The 12,848-nt window shown below is 37.7% G+C and overlaps 1 protein-coding gene across 1 annotated transcript; it reads right to left on the bottom strand.

Moving 5' to 3' along the window:
- Positions 1–5,416: 5,416 nt before the first annotated feature.
- LOC143852881 (BTB/POZ domain and ankyrin repeat-containing protein NOOT2-like) lies at positions 5,417–8,307 on the bottom strand. Its single transcript, XM_077362520.1, has 2 exons — positions 7,663–8,307; positions 5,417–6,770 (listed from the first exon to the last, which is right to left on the bottom strand). Exons 1-2 carry the CDS (start codon positions 8,119–8,121, stop codon positions 5,814–5,816), a joined length of 1,416 nt encoding a protein of 471 aa, XP_077218635.1. The 5' UTR covers positions 8,122–8,307; the 3' UTR covers positions 5,417–5,813.
- Positions 8,308–12,848: the final 4,541 nt, after the last annotated feature.

Below are 12,848 nucleotides of genomic sequence, written 5' to 3'. Positions count from 1 at the left end.
AATTGAGGAATTTCTTGAATGACTCAGTTCCATTGAGAAGCTCTTTGATCATAAGGAGGCACCCGAAAGCCAACATGCCAAGATTTTGGCTACAAGGTTGCGTGGATATGCTTTGACATGGTGGGAACAAGTTCAAGATATGGGGATTCACAAAGGAAAGCGTAAAATTTCTTCTAGGTATAAAATGAAGTCTAGGCTTAAGGAGAATTTTCTTCTATTGGATTTTCCCAAATTACATTTTCATAATTCAACAACCTATGTTAGGAAACCAAGAATGTTTTGGACTATGCCGAAGAATCATACAAACTCATGGCTCGTAATGATATTCAAGAAAGTAAAGATCAACTTGTGTCAAGGCATGTTAGTGGTTCGAAGTTTCCAATTCGTGATGAAGTGGAGATGCGCTGATTGTTGAGTGTCAATGATACTTATGAACTAGCTGTGAAGGTGATAGCTAAGCTTGCTCGTCGTGGTTCCAGGAAGTTTATGGATGTTCGTAGTCTCTATCATTCTCCCGAAAGTAAACTTCACATGGTGGTGCAAATTCAAGATCTGAATATCTCAACAAAAATTCTACAAAATCATATACAAATCATGTTGGAAATCAGTCCAGTTATGCTAACAATACAAATGCTTATTTCAAGTGTGGTCAAGTTGCTCACTGTTACAAAGATTGCCCAAAGAGGCAAGTGGTGGCATTCGGTGATAAAAAATGAGGATGATCTTGTTGATGATTCAAATTAGCCCATAATGATGAAGAAGGTGACATATACCATGAGGAGATTGAACCCGAGTAAGGTTTAAGGTTGGTGATCCAAAGGGCACTTTCTATACCAATGGTAGATTTCAATGATAATTGGATTCATTTTAATATTTTCAAGACTCGATGGAAATCTCATGACAAGGTATGCATCATTGTGATTGATGGTTGGATTTGTGAAACCATCATATCACATGAAATAATGAAAAAGCTCAAGCTCCAAACTGAGCCCCATCCAAAGCCCTATTGGATTTCATGGTTCAAGAGGGATAATGAGGTAAAAGTTACTACGCAATGTCTAGTTTCATTTTCAATAGGAAAAAGTTACCACGACAGAGTATGGTGCGACATAGTTCCTTTGTATGTTTGTCACATACTCCCAGGAAGGCCATAACAATTAGTCATGTTTCTCATGATTGTCGTAAAAATACATACACCTTTTGAACGGGAAAAGTAGAAATTGTTCTTTTGCTTAGTAAAAGAAGGAATGCCACCTAAATCTTTACAAGAGGGTAGCAATTTTTCCAATTTGTCAAAATTTGTAAAAGCAGGTAAGTGTAGTGGTATTGTGTACAAGTAGTTGCTAACGGATTAGAAAAATCTTTCAATGTGTCGAGTGAGTTAGAACTTCTCTTGGAAGAATTCAAGGTTGTCACCCCCGATGAGTTACCCAATGAGCTTCCTCCTCTAAGAGACATTCAACATCTTGATTTGATTTTAGGTTCTAATCTTCCTAGCAAAGGTCATTACAACATGAGTCCTAATGAACATGAAGAGTAGAATAGGCAAGTCATGGAGTTGTGAGGTGCCGGATTTATTAACTCCAAAGAAAGATGGAATGTGGGGGTATGTGTGTGGAAAACCATTCCAGTAACCGGATCACTATAAAATATCGGTTTCCCATTCCAAGAGTTGCTTATGTTTAACACACTTGCCAGTGCAAAGATACTTTCCAAGATTGATCTTAGAAGTAGCTACCATCAAATTTGGATCAAACTGGCTGATGAATGGAAGACCTCTTTCACGAATGTGAAGGTTTATATGAGTCGCCTGTTATGATATTTGGCCTCTCTAATGCCCTAAGTACCTTCATGAGGGTGATGAATCAAGCCCTTCACCATTTTATTGAAAATTTTATTATTGTTTATTTTGATAATATTCTTGTTCATAGTCATAATAAAAGTGAGTGTGTGGAGCATTTGAGAGTTGTTTTAACCACTTTGAGTGGTGAAAAATGGATGATCAAAGTTGTCCAAGAATGGCATATATCAAAGACCTTACAAGATTTTCATGGATTGACTTCATTCTATCGCCGATTCATAAGAAATTTCAGCAGTATATCAGCCCCCTTGACTGATTGCATGAAGAAAGATGAATTCGAGTGGAAAATGGAAGTTGAAAAGAGGTTTCGAATTGTAAAAGACAAGCTGTCCAGCGCTCCTGTGTTTGCTTTACCGAGCTTTGAAAAGTACATACAAATCCATCACTAAGAAAGAAGGAAGAAAGTAGAGGGATACGGCTTTCACACCATAAAGAAGATATAAGAATTGGTTCGCTTTTTTTATAGAGAGAGACACCCATGAAAGAATAAATTTCATAGAATTTTAGGTATAGAAGGGAGTTTACAAATTTTGAATAGGTTTCACATAGATAGCTATTGGTAGATTCTAAGAGATCGGAAGGATTTCAGAGAGAGAGAGAGAGGCTCAATGTGTGTAGAGATGGCGATACTCATCATTTTGTTTCAAGAATAGTAAATTTCAAAGAATTCGACTTCTAGAAATTTCTTGCACCTGCAGCCAAATTAACAGTGGTTTTTGACTGAACAATGTGCACATTGAGTTTTTTGTGCTTAAAATATATTTAGTTCTATATGGAAAAGGCTTGTCCTTAAATGTGTCCCTCATTTTTTGCTTTGTGTATTTTCTTTTAAAAAAGTCATTTATACTTCTTTTATTGGTTAGACAATCATTTCCACATATAATGAAACCATCCAACCTAAGTAACATTATGTTTCAATCATTTAAGGAAAATTGCTTTATCATGAGTGATATATTAATCTTCACTGTCATCATATCATGACAATATGACCAAGTCTCTATCACTGTCCTCCATGATAGAAAATTATAATTTACTAGATTCTTTAGTAACAAATAAGCATGCAATATTTGAAAAATTGAAATGTTAATCCAATTTCAAAGAAAAAAAAGATTGCTATTTTAACCATCATTGTACTGTATGATCTAAAATTCCCATCAAAATTGCATCCAAGAAAAGTGATATATATATATATATATATATATATATATATATATATATATAGAGAGAGAAAGAGAGAGAGAGAGAGAGAAAAAGAGAGAGAGAGAAGTGTCTCTAGTCGGCCGACTAGAGAACTTTTCTAGTCCGTCGGCCAAAAATAAAGTGGGGGCCCACATTGTTTGCGTTATGCAAACCATTCATTTGAGTGGTCCTGGTATAGATCCCTGTGCCCAAAAAATCAGATCTATAGGATCATCCCAACCCTATGATTTGTGGAGGTTAAAATGGACGGCCATAAACCTACACAAATCTGTCCATTTTTTAGCTCCACAAATCGAAGGGTTAGGATGATCCTATGGAGCTGAGTTTTTAGGCACACCCTATCTATGTCAGGGCCTATCAAATGAATGTTTTAGATCATCCAAACAATGTGGGCCCACTCTGTTTCTAGCAGGCAGACTAGAGAAGGTTCTCTAGTCGGCCGACTAGAGACACTTTCCTCATATATATGAGTAAAGTGTTTCTGAGCTCGAGCGTCAAAAACTCATGTCGGCCCATATTTTTGGGGTGATCCAAAGCATTCATTTGAAAGGCCCTTACATGGATAGGGTGTGTACCAAAAATTAAGTCCATAGGATCATCCTAACCCATCCAAAAGTTGAGGGAAAAATGGACATATATTGTTTCTCAAGTTTCTCAATAGACCTGCACATTTTTCCCTCCAAAAATGGAAGGGTTAGGATGATCCTATGGACTTGATTTTTTGTAAGTACCCTATCCATGTAAGGGCCTATCAAATGAATGCTTTGGATCACCCAAAAAGTATGGGCCAGCATGAGTTTTTGAGCTCGAGCTCAAATAAGCTTATCTGAGCTCAAGCTCAGAAACACTATATATATATATATATATATATATATATATATATATATATATATATAGAGAGAGAGAGAGAGAGAGAGAGAGGAAAATGATTGTGAGCTTGAAGCTCATATAACTTATATGAGCTTGAGGGCCCAAACACATGTGGGCCCACATTGTTAGGATGATCCAAAGCATTCATTTGAAAGGCCCTTACATAGATAAGGTGTGTACAAAAAATCAGCTCCATAGGATCATCCTAACCCATCCAAAAGTGGAGGGCAAAATGGACAGACACTGTTTGTCACAAATCTGCTCATTTTTTCCCTCCACTTTTGGAGGGGTTAGGATGATCCAATGGAACTGATTTTTTATACACACCATATCTATGATGGGGCCTTGCAAATGAATGGTTTAGATCACCACAAAAAATGTGGGACCCATGTGTTTGGGCCCTCGAGCTCATATAAGTTATATGAGCTTCAAGCTCACAATCATTTTCCTCACACACACACACACACACACACACACACACATATATATATATATATATATATATATATATATATATATATATATAGGAAAATGCTTGTGAGCTAGAGCTTATGTAAGCTTATATGAGCTAGACCTCACTAACATAGGGGGACCACATTGTTTAGATGATCCAAAGTATTCATTTGATAGGCCCTCATAAAGATAGGGTGTGCCAAAAAAATCAACTTCATAGGATCACCCTAACCCTTCTATTTGTGGAGGTAGATTTTTTGGGCACACCCTATCTATATGAGGGCCTATCAAATGAATGCTTTGGATCATCCAAATAATATGGGCCCCCTGTGTTAGTGAGGTCTAGCTCATATAAGCTTATATGAGTTCTAGCTCACATACATTTTCCCCTGTATGTTAGTTTCGCATTAAAATGATGGATTCGGAAAAAAAATACTTTTGCCAGGAAACAACGAATAATATGGATATTAAATGAGGAACTGTCTTCAATCCAAGTCATCTTAATAGAGGCAATAATTGTCTTGGTTCCTTAACAAGCACCGACAGACTCATATCTAAAGAAATTGCATCTCGGACAAAAAAGTTGGTTGTTCCAGTTGTCTAATAATTTATCAACATTGATAATGTGTCTAATCATACATAAATGATATGATTCACTTAAGTCTCCTTTTTACCCTGGCAATTTCCCCCATTTTCTCTTCTCATTTGTATAGCAATTAAGACTTTTCAAAATAGGAAAAAAATAATTGAAGGGAAAGGAGAGATGAAGGTTCAAGAATTGAAGACCCACTACGTAAAGTTTATGATACCAAGCATTGAATCTCAACAAGACTAAGAAAAGCAAGGGAAGACAAAAGGGGCGTAGCCAGATTTGGATAATAGCAATATATTAGGGTGTTGTGTTGTCACTCTCATGTTGCATTCATGCAAGACAAAAGATTGATTTGTCGATAGGTAAATGATTTCTTTATAATATAAAACTATATATTACAACAAAAAGATAGTCATCTTTTGTCAGTAAGCCTTGAAATCTAAAGAGAGAAAAAATTTACGCATAGAAAAGTTTGAAGACAGCTCATTTCCTTCTTTTGGATATTGAAAAAAGCCTCCACAAGATTGAAAAAAAAAAACCACTTTAGGATCATTTCCACTACGATTTGTAGCACTTCTAGTAGCAGATTAGACAATATTAGGGAACAATAAAAACAAAAGGAGTGAGAGGGCCGAGTGAAAAGATTGACCTGCATCTCCCCCATTAATAGCAACTTAGATTCTCGTTGTCTCCTCCTCTATCACAACATGTCGATGATTAAAAAATCCATGCCTTAGAGCCCATCCAAAACCCTACAAAAAGACACCCACTAAGAAAGAAAAAGAACCAACCTTCTTGTATTCGCTTCTCTTTTGCTTGCATTGACGAACCATAGAGCTAGAAATCATGAGAGTACATAGATGGATCACATCCACCTTGAGATCCATGTCGATTCATAGCTTCCCTCTGATTATTATTATTATTATCATCATCCTCTCCATCAATTTTACACCCCAATTGGGCGGCCGCAGCCGCACCGAGGTTAAGATAAACCATTCTTGAATCAAGGCTAAGGCTAACAATGTTGTTGTTTGGCTCACTATTCATTGACGGATAGATGGCGGTGGAAGTCCCGCCACCACCGTCCTCTCTCGACAGGACAAGGGCTGCGGATTGGACAAGCTCAAGGCAGAGCCTGAGCTTGTTGGGCTCTATGTGAGAGAGCCCAGGGACGGCGCCCTTAAAGAGGAAATCAGAAGTGAGGCTACGAAGGACGTCTAGTGGCGTGATCCCGTCCACCGTCCGGACATTTGGGTCCGCGTGGTGGTCCAATAGGACCGCCACCATGTCGGGGCACACCATCTCTGCTGAGACATGAAGGGGAGTCTTCCCGGCAGGGCCCGCCGGGTAGTTAACATCTGCGGCCCCAAGCTCCAATAGGGCTTTCACCACCTCCCTGCTGCAATTTTCCACGGCGTAGTGTAAGGCTAGTGCTTCATCTAGGTTTAGGCCTTCACCCATGACCATAAGCTTGACAAGTTCCACGTCAGAGGAGTCTAGAGCACGGCGCATTCGCCGGATTTTCTTGTCTTCAAGGTCGGGGTGGTGGTGGTGGTGTTGGTGGTGGGGCATGAGGGAGCGACGGGCGAGGGAGGATTTGAGGCGGAGCTCTTCGATTTTGCCCACGACATCGATCGGAAGGTGTTTCGCAAGGACTTCCGGGGGGAGGCCGGATTTTGCTACGAGGTGGGAGCAAGTAGTCCAGAGCTGGTGCATGTCTTGCTTTCTTGATGCCATTAGAACTTTCATCACGTCTTCAATGGAGGCTTTTTCCACCATGTTCTCCAATTGTTTCTGCAATCACAGTGGAATTATTTGGTTACCGACTGACAATTTCTATTGAGAAAATATAAAAGATCATTTGGACTAGATGCGAAATCTTTTTTTAATGTCTGTTTTGCGTTTATTTGTATTATTTCAAGTATGATGGTGGGGGGTAGAACCCAAATGTGAAAACAAGAAGAGGAATCTAGATTTATATTTTGAAATTCACATGGCTTTTGTGAATTCGGGAAAAAATAGAGAGAATCCAGTCTAAGGAAATGAAAATGGTACATGAAATCAAGATCATTTGGTCTGTACAACAACAGGAAATTAAAAGTACTCAATTTAGAGAAGGGAGTAGAGTAAAACACCTGATAAGAAAATAAGAAGAAAAGTGAACAGAAACCAATTCAGAGAAAATGAAACAAAAGAAATAGAGAGACTCAGAATGTACTACTACTCCATCTTCTTCCCCACAAAATAATGATGATAATAGTAGTAAAATTAAAAGAAAAAGAGAGGAAGGTAGCTAAAATAACTGACTAGAACCGAAACATGCAAACTTGATCAAATCAGAGGAAGAAAAAAAGAAACAAAAATCATTTAAAAGTCATAATTACAAAAATCAAAGTATATATTGTGAAAAATTAAGAAAGAAAAGAAAACTCCAGATTTATTACTCCTTGAACATTCTCCAAACAAATTAATAATAATAACAATAATAATCACAATAACGAAATTGAAAGAAAAAAAGGAGAATGAAAAAAAAAGCTAAAAGAAGCTAAAAAACCAACATGAAACGAAACACACCGACTTGATAAGATCAAAAGAAGAAGGAAGAAACAAAACCCACTTTGAAAAAAAAAAAAAAACAACATAATTGCCAAATTCAGGTATCTTTATAAAGAAAGAAAGAGAAAACCTGAGTGAACAATGCGAGCTGTTCAACGCCAAAAGATCTAGCGGCAGAGAGAGCGTCAAGGGCAAGATCAACGGCTGAGGTGCAATGCGTGTGCCAACATCCTCTCTCACCACAATTCAGCCTTGGCTCATGCTTTTGAGGCACGATCGAGACCTGACCACTGTACAAAAACTGAAGCAAAAGCAAAAAGACCTCGTAACTGACGGAATTTACAGGGATGACCTGAGAGTTTCCGGCGCCTGGAGAGGAGGACGGGGAGGAAATTCTGATGGGGCCCACCGGTTGGTCTGGCCCACAGAAGAATTTTCTGAAGAAGAGGCTTCGGGCTGCCAAGATGCAGCGATGGGCGTGGACTAGACGGCCTTCTACACTGAAAGTTACATCGCTGAAAGCTTGGCCGTTGATTAGGAGGTTGAGATAGTCTAGAGAGAGGGATTTGAAGGATTCTTCGAGGCTCATCGTTAGAAATAGGAGATGTTATAAAGAATAAGAGGAAATTAATCAGTTGAGAAGGAAAGAAAGTTTTTTCTTCATATTTCTGTTGCTTCTTTTTCTTCTCTAGTGCTACTGGTGGTTCTTCTTCTCATCGTGTGTGGGTGTGACAGTGTTCTGAGATTTTTTTTTTCTGTTGAGAGAGAGAGAGAGAGAGAGCAATTTGGGTGGCTGTGCTGGGCGGCTGGACTATTTAAATAGTGGGGAAGAAAACAAAATGAGAAAAAGATGAGGACTTCGAAATACCCTTAGTTTTAAAGAAATTTACACAGTTACTGCTCTACTCACAAAAGTCCCATTTTTTTTGGCGTGTGATGATAAATTCCCAACTCCTGTCAGATAATTCTCACCGTGTTTAAAAACAAGCATGTGACGCGGAACGCTGCCAAGAAAAATTATTGTTGACTCAGCGCGGACGCGGCCAAGAACGCGGTCATAACTCAGGAGAGTCAAAAGGATTTTATTGATTCTGTAGAGAAAAACGTGGAATGCAGATGTGGTGCCATGTGGACGCAGCCAAGGTAAAAAGGAGTCGGCTCGGGCGAGTTCCTTATCGAGTCAAGGAGTTTTTAAACACTGATTTGTACTACTGGAAAGCAGGATATATGGCAAACTTCAACGCTTTTTGACGGAAAAGGGCTGCGAATTATCCTGCAGGGGTGCAAATTTACCATTACCCTTTTTTGCTAGTGATACTGCACTATCATATTTTGATAATTGCACTAACTCACCTTGCCTTTTACTTTTTATTGGGCTTCTGAGAACTTGTGGGAATTGAGATGACCTTTGACAGCTGGTTAAAAGGCAAATGGCAAGGTGAGTTAGTTCAATTATCAACAATGGTAGTGCGAATATCAGTACCCGTTTGTTTGCTTTGGCAGTGCTACTATAAATGCTGCTAATCCTACAAGATACTAAAGAAGATTTCTAATGACAAAAATACCCTTGATCGGATGATTCTTGGCCATTGATCCATCAAGTCTCATTTAGGGTTCCCTCATGAAAAGTTAAACGGTTTATTTTTGTAATGCCTTATTTTTTGTATGAGATGTATGGTTGACATGAAACCAAGACTGTAGGGGTCCCTCATGATGTTCTAAAAGATCAATTCTCAGATCCCACGTAAAGGTCCCCTCCTAGCACCTCAAAATTGCCTATTTCCATTTACCTCAATAGTGGCTATATGTATAGTGGCTCCTTGTTTGAAATTCAGGAACTGTAGGTTGATAAGAGTATCTATGTAAATAAATATCACATAAAGGACAATTTAGTCATTGTAATATGTGATTTATTACAACAGAAGAACCAAAATGGGAGCATAGATCAACCCAATTGATATCCCATCAATTACATAAGTTTGTCAAAATAAAAATCCCCCCTAAAGATGGTTTCTAACCCTTTAAATAAAAGACAACTAAATAAAATTCGTCCAACTTCCTCCACAATCTAACTTAGGCAGTAACATAACATTAATTGCATAGAAAATCACTAACTTTGACTGGCTTGCGAACCCACAAACATAGTCCACTAAACCTGCCATAACTTTCTAACCACTTGTCCAATTTTCGAGCACAAATAATTGTTAGAAACAACTCAAAAAGACCTACAACTTTGTAGTTTACCACTTTCCATGTTTCTACCATTTAGAAGTCCAAAAATCATGTTTACAAAGGTGCATTAATATTATTGAGGGAATGCACCTTGGAACTTCACCAAAAGTTGTAGTTTGAATGTACCAATAACATTGCAGAATATGAAGCTTGTATAGCCGGTTTGGAAGCTGCCTTAGTCTTGAATGTGACGAACATTAAAGTCTATGGGGATTCTACTTTGATTATTTGTCAAATCAAAGGGTAATGGAAAACTAAGGATGAGAAACTCATACCTTATTACACATATCTCAAGAGTTTGGTGGAAAGTTCCTGGACGGTCCCCCATAGATTTGGTCCTTAAATTTCCTTGTTGTTTTTTAAATGATTTGAAAGCTCGAGATTTTACGAAAATCTTTTTAGAGTTCAAATCAAGATCCTTATCAGAACCAAATCTGACAAGGACTGTAGAGTTACTACCTAGGATTGGGCCTAGGTCTCTTAATTAACTCTGTATAAGGCTTTGGTTCAACCATGATTCTAGGTTGTACTAGGTTACGCGAATGGAAGGTGTTAGGCATCACTCCCGCCTAGGAAATTCTAGTCTTAAAAATCAGATTCTGCAAAAAAATTCAAAGATTTCATATGTTCGATTATTATTCTGAAATTTCATACAAAATTATTGATCTTCTTTAATTTCATACAGAATGGAATGCTAATTTCGTATGAAATTTTATTCAAATTTAAAAGTTGAAAATTTCATGGGAATACTTGATTTTCGTTCGAATTTGAATTTTTCATATGAATAAAGCATACGAAAATTAATTAAAAATTTATATGAAATTCTAGAACTTTGGGAATTCTCATTCAATTCTCTGAAAATTCCGAGATCTGAATTCTAGTGATCATATAAGGAGTTATTAGAATCCTAATTCTAACGAATTACTTACTGGATCTCTTTAGAGTTCAAATTATATTAAATTCCATTAGATATAATTGAGAATTATGGAAGAATTCTCCATAGTTCACAAATTCTCGTTGAACTTCAATAGAATTTGAATTCTAGAACCTTATTCTTGGAACTCTAATCTAGATCTAATATATTTGGGTGAAAACCTCGAGAATTAGGGTAAATAACCCTAATTCCTTATGTTTTCCCCTAGCTCTAGGTTATTTGTGCTTTAAATTTAAATGGTTTAAAGTTATAAACCTGTTTTGGTATGAGAATCATTAAAGATATTGTGATGAAGACGATGGTGCTTCAGCTAAAATTCTATTGGCACTTCGATTCCTCAATCAATCCTTTCGGTGAATTCGACGGAGGATTTGAAAAAGAGGATTGAACAAGGCATTTAAAACCTTAACCACCTTTGAAATCTCTCTGCAAATATTCCGATCGGATTCCTATGAACATTGGCAAGGTCTTCTCTTTTAGAAAAAAAATTGGAGGGAAAAACCTCCAAAATTCAACTAAGTTTAGAAAGAAGAGGTTCTAAAATTTAAAGAATCGAACCCCCCAAACAAATAGAACTAGGGCCTATTTATAGGCACAAATGGGAGGGAAAACTCCCTGTCAAATTTTAAAAAGTGGTTATAAATCTGTTTTTTGTACAATCGGGATTTCGTACACATATTTCGTACACTTTGGGAGTATACGAATGCAAATTTCGTACAAAACAAATTTCATCAAAGTTTTGGAAGTTCTTACCTATTTGGTATGTACGAAATTATTTTTGAACACAAAGAAATGTACGAAATTCAGACAAATGTTCGACTAAGCTTGAAAACTGGCTAGCTTTTTGCAGTTTTGCTAGTTTTTGGGCTCGATCTCAAGGATCTCAGGTATGCAAGCTTAGAGATATAATTGAAACTGGTTTTGGGTCAAACTTTGTTTTGAGTTCGGATGATATTTGGGATCAAGCAAAGGTTTTAGGATAGGAATTCTTCCACTCTTTGTGCCTACAATAAACCATAATTCTATTATCCAGGGAATGCCAAAACTCTCCGGTTCTCATGCTGGAGATACTATATCACAAGGATAAGCATTACTTCCCCAAATATGGATTCATCATTGGAATCATCATTGCGCCAAACTATCATCAGTCTGATCTTGGAAAAAAATGGGGTGTCTTCAGCCTCATATGAATGGAATGATGTTGGCTAGAAAAATCCTGAGACTTGGATATTATTGGTCGACATTGGAAACAGAGTGCGTTGCTTTGGTAAAGAAGAGTCATCAGTGTCAAGTATATGGCAGTCTGATACATGTGCCGCCTTAGGAATTGCACTCGCTTACTTCTCCTGGCCCATTCTCGGTTTGGGGAATCAACATTATTGGGAGGATTACACCAAAGTCCTCGAGCGGACATGAGTACATCTTGGTTGCTATTGGTTATTTCACAAAGTAGATAGAAGCATAGCCATATGCTTCCTTTTCTTCAGCACTAGTTGTGAAGTTCATCCAGACGAACATCATCTGTCGATAAGTAACCCATGAAATAATCTATGATAATGGCTCACACTTCAAGAAACAAGTAGCTTCTTTGTGTGAAAAATTTAAGATTAGACATCATAAATCATCTCCTTATAGACTCCAAACCAATGGAGCAGTGGAAGCGGCCAACAAAAATATCAAATCCATCATCAGCAAGATGAAGAAAACATACAAGGATTGATCGAATAAGCTCCCGTATGCACTCTAGGCAGATAGGACATCGATTCGATCTTCCACAAGAGCTGCCTCATATTCCTTAATATATGGGATCGAAGCAGCATTGCTAATAGAGTTGCAGATTCCCTCACTCAAAGTGCTAATGGAAAGTAAGTTACCAAAGAAAGATTGGGCTAAGGCTTGCTACCAAGAATTGCACATGATAGATGAGAAAAGATTAAAGGCTTTGTATCACACAGAATGGTATCAGTGTCGAATCAAAAGCACTATTAATAAGGAGGTTCGAACCAGATATCTGAAACCAGGAGACTTCATACTCAGAGAATGTAGAGCTCCAGTCTTTGATCCTAAGGGAAAATTCAAACCCAACTGGGTAGGCCCATATATCGTAGAAGAAGTCTTGCCTGGAAAAGCCGTCAGGCTCCTCGATAAAA

The sequence above is a fragment of the Tasmannia lanceolata genome, unplaced genomic scaffold (genome assembly GCF_043159265.1).
Source record: "Tasmannia lanceolata isolate RefF3 unplaced genomic scaffold, GAP_Taslan_0.1 ptg000019l, whole genome shotgun sequence".
NCBI lineage: Eukaryota > Viridiplantae > Streptophyta > Magnoliopsida > Canellales > Winteraceae > Tasmannia > Tasmannia lanceolata.
Note: the sequence above shows the minus strand (reverse complement) of the source record. Positions and strands in the feature narration are given on the sequence as shown.

What these genes read in the sequence shown, in the direction of transcription:
- LOC143852881 (XM_077362520.1), bottom strand. Translation starts at nt 8,121, where the DNA reads ATGAGCCTCGAAGAATCCTTCAAATCCCTCTCTCTAGACTATCTCAAC. An exon ending in AGCTCGCATTGTTCACTCAG is followed by an intron (nt 6,771 to 7,662) that starts GTTTTCTCTTTC and finishes CTGTGATTGCAG; the next exon opens with AAACAATTGGAGAACATGGT.